Source organism: Chenopodium quinoa, unplaced genomic scaffold (assembly GCF_001683475.1).
Source record: "Chenopodium quinoa cultivar QQ74 unplaced genomic scaffold, ASM168347v1, whole genome shotgun sequence".
Lineage (NCBI taxonomy): Eukaryota > Viridiplantae > Streptophyta > Magnoliopsida > Caryophyllales > Amaranthaceae > Chenopodium > Chenopodium quinoa.
In genome coordinates this window covers 233,628-244,492 of record NW_018744835.1, presented here as the reverse complement: position 1 = coordinate 244,492, position 10,865 = coordinate 233,628, and the positions used below count along the sequence as shown (strand labels likewise).

The window sequence follows — 10,865 nt, the reverse complement described above, 5'->3', positions numbered from 1 at the left end:
TGCTAAGCATTTTGAATCACGTTCTCTTCTATACATAATATGTTTTGTGAATAAGTTCTGATTTTAATATTTTTTGTTATGGCGCCTTCCATCAGACTGATTGAATCTTAAATTATGGTTGTTGTACAATCCTGTAATCTCCATGAAATGAATGTAGCTCCTATTTACTCAAGAAATTTAAATGAATTATTGCACTGAAAATATTTTCTTTTTTGGTTTGGTTTGGGTCTTGTTCAATCCAAGTTCAATTTTTTTTTTTTTTTTTTTTTTTTTTTTTTTTGCAGATTACGGCATTGCATAATTTTGCATTACAACTTTTTACAAGTATATTTGTGTAAAGTGCACACCAATTCCTGACTTTTACAGAACCTTAAGTTCTGGCAAATTTTCACTTCATTTACAAAGTACTTATCATTTAAGCACTCCAGTAGATTCTGATCATATTCCGATCAAAAAAATTGATTGTTAATTATACTTTAATTGAAAGGATAAAATTTAATTGTAAACTGCAAACTTCAAACATGAACAGATGATAGTAGTGACGAGATAAGCACTCTGATAACTGAAAATTCAATGATCAATCATTGTACGCTATCATCTCCATCAGTCTTTGATGTCTTTCAAGTTAAAAATTAGTTTACATTTTTCTTGACAAACCGATAAACTAGCTCCATTTACAAATCATTAAGTCTTCTCTAATTCGAACTACGAGTACAAATAAATCAATGACATTTCAAGTACCCATTACCATAATCAAAATTTCAAATTGTACATTTGGCCATTAGTGAGGTTACAAGTGGAGCAAAGCAATGCCAACTGCCTATACAGAATTACAGAATCGCAAGAACAAAAGCTTGTGCTACTATGGAGCACTGAATAGCAGAATCCAATCTCCTCTGAAGGCAAGCGTTGTACTAATCTTTGCAGTGGAGACATATTCAGTCTTCATCAAGAGGTTTTAGTTTGAAAGAGGCTTCAGCACGGGCTTCCTCCAGCTTAAAAAGCAGCTCCTTTATAAAGGGTGTATTTGTCCCATGGGTCAGTCGCAAAATATCCACTGCCTTGGTTAATGATCTAACACAATTCGCAGTTTCACCAAGTAACCTGCATGCAAAGAAACACAAATTGCTCAACTTCAAAGATGTGGAACAAACAAACACAAATTGCTTTTCTCAATAAGGGATCAAAATACAAAAAACAATTCATCTTGGAAGAGCAGAACCTCTTGATCACAGTGAGGAACAACACATATTGTTTAACTTTTCAATAGACCATGTTCTTACCATTCAAGCTTTCCACATGTATAATATTGCAACCCAAGCATAGGATGACATCCAGGGTAAGCCTCTGCAAGACAATTCCAGAAAAGCTTGAGATAACCAGTCCAACCATTTGGGGGAGAGAGGGGGGTTGGAAGGTGAAGCATATAGGTATTAGGGATATTGAGGTTTACTTTCATACACAGGAATAGTCATTCTGCAATAATCCAGAGCATCCTTCCAGTTTTTCAGCTCCATGAACACCTAACATGGAGAAATACATCACATTAAAATCATCAAAAAATCAGTGTCATAGTTAGCTCAAGTTTTCTGATTTCTATTAGGGCTTTGTGAGTCTTCTGGAGATCCCATGTCTCCAGTATGTGTTTGTTTTGGTACTCTTTGACTTTAATCTTATTAAAGTAACAATTACACAATTATAACTTCATGCATTCTAAAACAAAGGCAAAACTTTTACATGTCTGAGGAATTAGTTAAAAAAAAAAAAAATCATATATTTCAGATTTTTGCTATAAATAGATTCCCCATGAATTATGCTGGACTTTAGATCGACTGCAAGGAATGAAAATACACAAGCCCATGATGAACCTTTAAGAGATGATCTCGTGTGCGCATTAGATTAAGAGATAGTGGATGGCATAATCTTATCTGTAGCTTTTCAACTGCCTTATACATAGAACCAGCTTCTTCATTATCTGAATTCTGTCAAAGAACCACCTCCAGTTGGATACAATAGAATGAGGAATAATATTATTTGTTGAGAAAGGGGAAGATGGAAAGGGGGAGTATAAACTATAAAGAAACAATGTCAACACTATACTACAAGATGTTAATAAAACTATTCTAGTTTCCAAAACAAACATCTGAAAGGATACTTCCCGATTTCAGGGATTCCTCAGCCTTTTCAGAAAAGGTTTTCACTTCACTTGCAATCTTTCTAAGATCTTCCAGTTTCCTCGCATGTCCACATTGTTGGCATATGAATGCCTTGTTTTCTGTATATCAGAAATTGACAGCTGATGTTAAGCATCCAAGTACTGTTCACGAACTTTCTAAAAAAAGTACTATGTTTATACCTGAATCCCTGAGCAAAAACCCCATGCATGCATTATTTTCACATCCATAACCTTCCAATATAGAACTTTCTCGAATATCTTCGCATTGCCCCTTTAATATGATACAATGGGTCAGTATCACAGTCAAACAACAGAAATTTCAAATAGCAAAGAGTAATTAGCTTGAGCCATAAACTTTGGGGTGATTAAGGAACAACGTCATAATTCAAGGCACTTACTAATTTAATGCAACGAGGACATGAGCAGCTGAATAAGTACTGTTCTTTTAGAGCCTTTTGTCGAGTCATGGTGCTTCCAGCAGTTTCTATATAACTTATTAGTACCTTCAAGAGCACCAGAAAATAACACTCAGACTTCATTATGTCTCTCTCGTTGTTTCTCTTTTTCCGTTTTTGGGGGATAGGGCTCAGATTGTATAACGCAAGGAGCGGACAGAAGGAAATAAGCATGATCTGTGCAATACTACTGCTACTATCACACTGTTTAAAGTAATTGCAGTATGCATAAGAAATGGAAGAGAACTAGTCAAAGGATATTTAGTACCTCAGTACCTTTAGGTATAGGTTGCACTGCACGAACCACAGCTTGTTTTCCCTCAAACATCAATACTGCATTTGGCAAGCAACTGAAATACTATAACCAATAAGCACTTGCAGTTACAATTGCACAAACAAACAAAAAAAAGTAGCCAAATTACCTGTGATTGATTATAGATATAACAGGATATAGTCCTATACCCAGAGGTCTAAGTTCTGAATCACATATACTATGTACATTGCAAGCAAGCTGCAACAACATAAAATAATGAGTATATGAGGGACAGGTCCAAACTCAGATTTAAGAATTTTGTAGTAATAAAAAATCGAATTATCTCTGAAGTATTGATTATGATAACCTATTTAACCTGAATTGGAATCTGAAAAACCTAGCATATGCTTGAGTGATACATGGATAGAAACATATTTACATAAGATTAATTGTTACAGGTGCTTTAGGTAGAACAAGTATCAAGCTGATGCCATTAAATAGCCATAACTTTTGCATATATTGGCTGCAAGTGGCTGAAAGTCTAAGCACTATAAAATTAAGAAATCAGTATCAGAGAATATCCAGGACGCATGCATTCCAATGACTATAAGCCAACTACAAGTTTCACCAGCAAACCTTGGAAAAGTTCTCTGCAACTTCTTTCAGTTTCAGGCCAGGCCACTGAAGTATCACATGAACAAGGTTGGCCATCTGTGCATATAAAACCAGCTGCTTGTCATCAATCTCAGTCATATCTTCAAAGGAAATATGGTTAAGCAAAACAACAGAGATTAGAACAAAGAAAAATTGGGTTGTTAAAACTAAAGTGACCATGAATTCCAGCTCCTTTTCTCAGTCAATAATTACTTTACTTCCTTTCCCAGTCACAAGACCCCCGCCCCCCCCCCCCACCTCTCCCTACTTAAAAAAGAGGTTTTTTCACGCACTTCGAGAGAACGCAAGAGGATACGAGATACTAATGCCTCCACCAAGTTGTAGTTGTCAGTCACAGTAGTTGGAATAACCTGCCAAAAAGAAAACAATTCCAAATCATGACAATTACTGCCAGGATAGCAATAGAGGTAAGAAGAAAAAACAAGGTACACAGAACAAGAACAATCTTAATGAGTATGCATTTGCAGGAATTAAATCAAGAACTTCATTACAGGTTATATTTTATAATAACATGGAGGTATGTAAGATACTCCACCTTTTCATCCTGCAGCTTTTTTCTCAAGTAAAGCTTAACCATCAAGCGTATAGAGGGAGTGAGGTGCTTTAACCTTTCCTTTTCAAGCTTTGAGAGTGCCTGGCATTCAACCCGATGGAACATCCAATCTGATTTCTGGCAAGGGAGCAACAAAAAACATTCTTTTCAGTTTTTCAGCATTGAACATCAAGTAAATATGATAATTGGATTAGGCAGAGATGATGATCAATTGATCATATATAGAATAAATCCATTTGATGCTTTCTCACTTTCTAGATGAACATATGAACATTCCAACCCGATTATTAGTGGTAGGTGATATAAGTAATTCCATCATTGCTTATCTACTACATTAATTCCATGCTATCAATAATTTGTTCCAGCACATATAGATTAGAACATTTTTATTTTTTGGTTGGGGAGTGTGGGGTTGGGGGAGAGTAAACAACAAACATTATTCTGAAATCTGAAATGCATAGAAAACATAGATAGTTTACATGGTATCTTCAATTGTCCTAAATTTGTTTACCTCTCGGAGTTATCCAAAACTAGCCTTTTTAAGAGTTGAATCAGAAATAGGAAACAGAAAAAGTACCTGACAAGTACTCCCACAATACCACACAAAATGACAAGCAGAGCATTTCTTGAGTTTAGCAGAGCAAAAACAGACTTCACATCTTGAGGCACCCGATGAATCTTTTGGCACAGAAACATAAGGTTGCTGGCTTATGATAATCTCGCCTGCACAGAAACAAAAGACACATGCTGATGAGAATCAGATAAGGAAAAATTTTAAAAAATGCTATAGCTAGTAGCATTTTTGGTTGGTAAGATGTACCATAGCAGATAAAAAATACGATTTGCATGAGGAAGAAGCCCAATTTAGTAGCATGTTTGGTTCAATATTAGTAAAAGAAAGGAACTATATCATCCAATGTTTGGTTTGACATTAATAAAGGAAGGGAAATGAGAGAAATATGTAGTTTGGTATGATATTAGTAGAAGGAGAAAACTAATTTAAGCTTAATAAATTTAATTTCTTTCTATCCCGTCAAATTCCTCGGAAATTTTCCTTCCATTTCCCTTCATTTCCTATCAAATCCCATATAATTTTTAGAACCGAACAAAGGAATTCATAATTTTGTTTTCCTCTCAATTCCTCCCAACCAAAAAGGGCCTAAAATTGAAATAAAAGCTGCAATTTGTGTTTCAGTAAACGAATAACAAAAGATGAATGATGAATGACTAATCATGGGTAGCAATAGAATGAATAACAAGAGGAATAGAGTGAAGTAATGCAGTTGCAGTAGAAATTTGGTCCTAATTACAGAGTCTAGTGGCTAGTATGGCGATTGTAGCAGCTGTTTGAGCAATTAATAGTTGAATTAAGACAGTGATTACCGAATTGATAAATATAAACATGACATGATTATAACAACAAAATGTGTTGATAGTCAGTTGTATTATACATTAAAAAATCAAAAATGACCTGGAGAAAATTGATTGGTGGTGAAAAGACAACGGCCTTTCTCCGGCGAAACTGAAACGGACAGCCCTAATTCCGATAGATGCCTCTGCAGCAGCTCCTCCTCCATGCTTCGACCTTCTTCTCTGATATAATAAACTCTTTCGATTCTATTCTATTCTATTCTCACATTAAATTACAGTTAACCCCTTCTAATCCGAGTGGCCCACGCAAAGTCCAGTCTATTTTATGATATTAGAATAAAAAAATATAAATATATAAGTAGGGTTGAAATTCAAAATATCAGGAATTAAGAGTAAAATGTTCCAGGATTTCCGAGTTTGTGAGTCACTCTTAATTATTGATCACCCGTAAAAGGTACAAAAAAAATTTCGAATCCAAAAAATATTAACAAAAAAAATATTTGATACAATCAACTTGATTTCAATCAAACAAATAAGACATAAAAATCAATATTACAAACTAAATAGTACTTAATTTCAGTTCATTTTTTTTAACCCTAATTTCAGTTCATTTGAATACAAATAATACAATCAAATATCAATTAAATCTGAAACAAATCAAACTATCAAAGTATCAAACAATAAGGTAAATAACCAACTAATCAAGACTACAAATTACCAATATTACCAAATAAAATTCAATTCAATTCAGTATTTCAACACCACAATGAACAATTTGTCAAGACTATGAAATTATAAATGCCTGAAATTATAAATAATTTAGTAATTAACACAACAATGAACAACAGATCAACAATTCTCTGCGGAAAATCTTGGGCCGAAAAAGATATTGCTAATTCTCTGTTTTCTAAAATTCAAATTCAACTAATAATACTACCTCTCAATTTCAACTTCCCAATGCGAATACCTCTCTTCGTCTTCAATCTCGATCAACCAAACCTTCGTTTCATGTCGATTCCTTCTTCAATTCTCTTTCTACTTGTCGTTTTGGACGCTTTCTCCTTTGGTCTCCTCGCTTGCCTTCTACTCACTACATCGTTTCAATATATCCCTCTTTCACTTTCTTTTTTTTTAATCTTATTATAATTACCAATTTCAGTTGATCAATTAAGTTAATTATTGTATTTTGTTCATGTAACAGTAATTTCAGTGAGCGATCAGTTTGTGTTGCTGATGTTCAATTGAAAGGCAAAGGTATTTCTATTGTTTTTAGCTTCAATTAATCCAGTTTATACTTTAAATTTACGTTTATTGCTATAAATAAATTCACTTTACATTATAACTCGTACTCTCAGTCTGTGTATAATGCAGCATTTTTAAACCAAAACATACTCAAACACACTCACTTTTTGATAGTGTAAATCACCAAAAATTGAGAATATAGAGTATGTGTTTAGTGTATTAATCTAAGTGTCAATTGACTTCCCTCATCTACTCTGTTGATACTTTATTAGAAATGTTGAAAACTAAAAAGTATTCTATTGTAGAATACTGATGATTCTATTATTCTTTCAGGTTTCAAACCTTTGGAGGAACTCTACTACCAGACTTGGTTGCACAGGTTAGATGCAGGTCCTATCTTGTTTAAACCTCAATTACTTAGAAAAGTTGCTTATACTGGTTGTCTTATATTGGTTTGCCTCAATAACCCTATCTTCTTGATTACTTTCGCAATTTACAAGTATTTGGACATTCATACCCCTTAGTTATTAATGGCTGCGGTAAGCCTTCCCTGTGGTATGTAGCAAACTAGCAATACTTTGTGGATATAAACTATTCGGAAGGTATGGATTGAATAATGTACAAGCATTTTTTTGCAAGTACTTTTTCTTGTTTTAACTGGATGACATTAGCAGGACAAAGGAGCAAATTGTTGCTGTTGCCTAAATAACGAATTTGACTGCACTATGCAAGCTTTTATTTCTTACATTTAAAGAACAAATGTGTTATGATATATGATAAAGTTTTGAGGATTTGATATGATTTGGTTAGGATACTTAGTTGGCAAAGATAAGATATATGTTAAGTAGATAATATTCTCAATATTTCTTGCCATAATTATCTTGTATTCTGATTATATATTGAGGCCAAGAACCATGAATGAAGGTAAACAAATATTATCGATTATTATTTCACATGGTATCAAGAGCCGGAATTTTTTTTTCACACACCATAATCTTTAGCTATGGCCGGTGATACACCGACGCCACCACCTCCACCATCATCGAAAATTGAACCAAACCCCCTGTTTTACCTAGGTTCGCAAGATCGTCCCGGTGATTTTATAATTCCGATTCGTCTTAAGGGCGATAACTATGATGATTGGGCTACAAATATTCGTATGGCATTGGAAGCTCGCTGGAAATATGAATTTTTGGATGGCACAATACGTGGTCCCTCCTTGTACTAAGTCGGATTGGAACACCATTAATGTAATGTTAGTATCTTGGATAACTAACGCAATTGATCCAGAAGTCAAATCCACCTTGACTAAATATCGAGAAGCCAAGAAGCTCTGGGATCATCTTCAACAGCGCTTCGCGTTGGTTAATGGTCCGCGAATTCATCAATTAAAGTCCTCCATTGCGAGGTGCTAACAGACGAAGTCCATGTCTGTTTCAACATACTACGGTCAGTTGAATGCTCTGTGGGAAGAATTTTATCGCCATGAACCCATTATTACTTGTACGTGCTATTCGAATTGCGATGTGGGTGAGTTACATGTCCAAAGACGAGAGACAGCTAAACTCCACAAATTCTTAATGGAGTTATACTCTGAGCACTATGCCTAATTGCGTGCTAATATTCTTTCTCAAGATCCTCTGCCTTCCATTGATAGAGCATATTAATTAGCAATTCAGGATGAGCGAGTTCGTCTCGCCAAAGCCATCCCCGATGAGAAGTCCTCGGAAGTAGTGGGTTTTGCTCTCAAAGCCACCACGGGAACTGGCCGTGGAAGGGGAAGAAGGAGTGACAGCTCGGTGTGCTCCAAGTGTCTGAAACCCGGTCATGATGCCTCCAATTGTTGGAGCAAACAGGTGTGCTCACATTGCAAGAAGCGTAGCCATGATGTAAGTGGCTGCTATGAGATTCATGGGTATCTAGAGGGCTGGTTTGATCAGCCCAAGACTGACGGTGCTGGCCGTGGTAGGGGGAGTGCGTATGGCAGAGGCCGTGGTTCAGTGCGAGCTAATGCCACAAGTAGCTAGCAGCAACATTGGTGCTCCGAGCAGTGGTAGTGGTGCCTCGGAGTCGAACTCCTCTAATTCAATCTTTACTCCTGACTAGTGGAAAGTAACTGCGGGTTTCTTTGGTAACACAAAGGTCCCTGACAATCGTTTGAATGGTAAGTTTAATACCAAAAAGTGGATTATTGATACCGGCGCAACGCATCATGTCACCGGTGATGAGACTTGGTTATTTGATATAACTGAGATTATGCAAATTCCTGTTGGTCTTCCCAATGGAGAAACCGTGGTTGCAAAGAAGGAAGGGTCGATTCGATTGTCGACCCCAATTACTCTTAAAATGTGTTATATGTTCCGCAATTGAGTTGCAATTTGCTTTCGGTTTCACAATTAATTGAAGATTTAAATTGTGATGTAAAATTTAATTCTTCTTTATATATACAGGACCAAACGGGGATGCTGATTGGAACGGGAGTTAGGCAAGATGGACTTTATTACTTCGGAGAAGCTGACTCGGTACAACATATTTCTGAGAATGGAGCAACCTCTTCGTTGGAGTTATGGCACAAAAGGATGGGGCATCCTTCACAACATGTAGTAAAGTTAATTCCCCCCTGTAGTTGATTTTAAGGGTAGTTTAAATAAATTATGTGAAGTTTGTTTCAAGGCTAAGCATCCTAGGGACAAGTTTTCGGTCAGTGATAGTAGAGTAAGTCGTATCTTTGAAAAAGTACATTGTGATTTGTGGGGTTCTTATAGGCATCCTTCGTCTTGTGGAGCTCGTTATTTTTTAACTATAGTTGATGATTATTCTCATGTCGTATGGGTTTATTTGTTGGATGATAAAACGGTAGTTTTCCGTACTTTTATGAGTTTCATTGCCATGGTTGATCGTCAATTCTCACAAATAATAAAAATTGTGCAAAGTGATAATGGTACGGAATTCAATTGTTTACGTGATTATTTTTCCGCTACTGGCATTTTATTTTACACTTCTTGTGTTGGGACACCACAACAAAATGACAGAGTTGAGCGAAAACACAAACATATTTTAAATGTAGCCCGTGCCATACGATTTCAAGCTCATTTACCGATTTATTTTTGGGGAGAATGTGTTCTCACCGCTGCCCATTTAATTAACCGGACCCCAACTCCTTTGTTACGGAATAAAACACCCTTTGAAATTTTATTTGGCTTTCCACCATCTTATAATGTCATTCGCACTTTTGGTTGCCTATGCTTTGCTCACAATCAAAAAACGAAGGGGGATAAGTTTAAGAGTCGTAGTAGAAAGTGTGTTCTCTTGGGGTATCCGTTTGGTAAGAAAGGGTGGTCCTTATATGATCTCGAGAAGCGGGAATTCTTTTTGTCACGGGATGTGAAATTCTTTGAGAATGTTTTTCCGTTTATTGATGCAAATATGCACCACTAGAAAACAGTCAATCAACGACGGAAAAAATCCGTCGAAAAACCTTGAAATTCCGTCAGAAATGCCCTTTTCCGACGGAATTCCGTCGGAAAGCATGTCGGAATTCACTTTGTAGGAATTTCGCGATATTCCGTCGGAAAGGTCTATTCCGACGGTTATGTTCTGTCGACGCTTTTGTTGACTTTAAGTGAAAATCCATCGCAAGGTTCCAACGGAAATTTCCGTTGGAATAGGATATGTTCCGACGAAAATTTCCGCCGGTGGGGGAGATGTTCCGATGGAATTTTCCGTCATAAAAGGTATATTTCGACGGAAAATTCCGTCTAAAAAGTAAATAAAAAAAATTAAAAAAAAGGCACCACAATCCCCGCCCAGATCCACCTCCGCCACCAGCCCACACCACCCACCACGTCCCCAACCCTTTTTCCCATACCCAGACCCCCCACCCCACCCCACCCCACCCAAACCTAGACCCATCTCCCCACCCAGACACCCCACCCAAACCCACCAAACCCAACCCAGAACCACCAAATAACCCACCAAACCTCCCCCATGCCACCCACACCACCACAACCCCACCCCATAACCACCGACACCACCAGAACAACCCACCCCACCACCACTGACATCACCACACCACCACCATTAACCCTAAAAAACGGAAAAAACCCCAAATAATTCAAAAAACCAAAATTAAACAAGGAA

At 36.6% G+C, this 10,865-nt stretch overlaps 1 protein-coding gene and 1 long non-coding RNA gene across 3 annotated transcripts; one reads left to right on the top strand and one right to left on the bottom strand.

The window, feature by feature from the left end:
* Positions 1-539: 539 nt before the first annotated feature.
* LOC110704405 (histone-lysine N-methyltransferase ASHR1-like) lies at positions 540-5,931 on the bottom strand. Of its 2 annotated transcripts, none has more exons than XM_021882184.1 (14): positions 5,584-5,931; positions 4,690-4,835; positions 4,095-4,229; positions 3,832-3,909; positions 3,521-3,595; positions 3,054-3,142; positions 2,900-2,981; positions 2,575-2,679; positions 2,357-2,447; positions 2,156-2,275; positions 1,869-1,975; positions 1,454-1,523; positions 1,284-1,347; positions 540-1,104 (listed from the first exon to the last, which is right to left on the bottom strand). In XM_021882184.1, exons 1-14 carry the CDS (start codon positions 5,687-5,689, stop codon positions 939-941), a joined length of 1,434 nt encoding a protein of 477 aa, XP_021737876.1. In that variant the 5' UTR covers positions 5,690-5,931; the 3' UTR covers positions 540-938. The 2 variants fall into 2 exon arrangements, with proteins under 2 accessions (XP_021737876.1, XP_021737875.1); XM_021882183.1 differs by having other exon boundaries at positions 3,521-3,639; positions 3,855-3,909; positions 5,584-5,929.
* Positions 5,932-6,313: 382 nt separating this feature from the next.
* LOC110704408 lies at positions 6,314-9,612 on the top strand. Its single transcript, XR_002507931.1, has 3 exons — positions 6,314-6,737; positions 7,059-7,104; positions 9,176-9,612. It is a non-coding gene; the product is annotated as an uncharacterized LOC110704408 (long non-coding RNA).
* Positions 9,613-10,865: the final 1,253 nt, after the last annotated feature.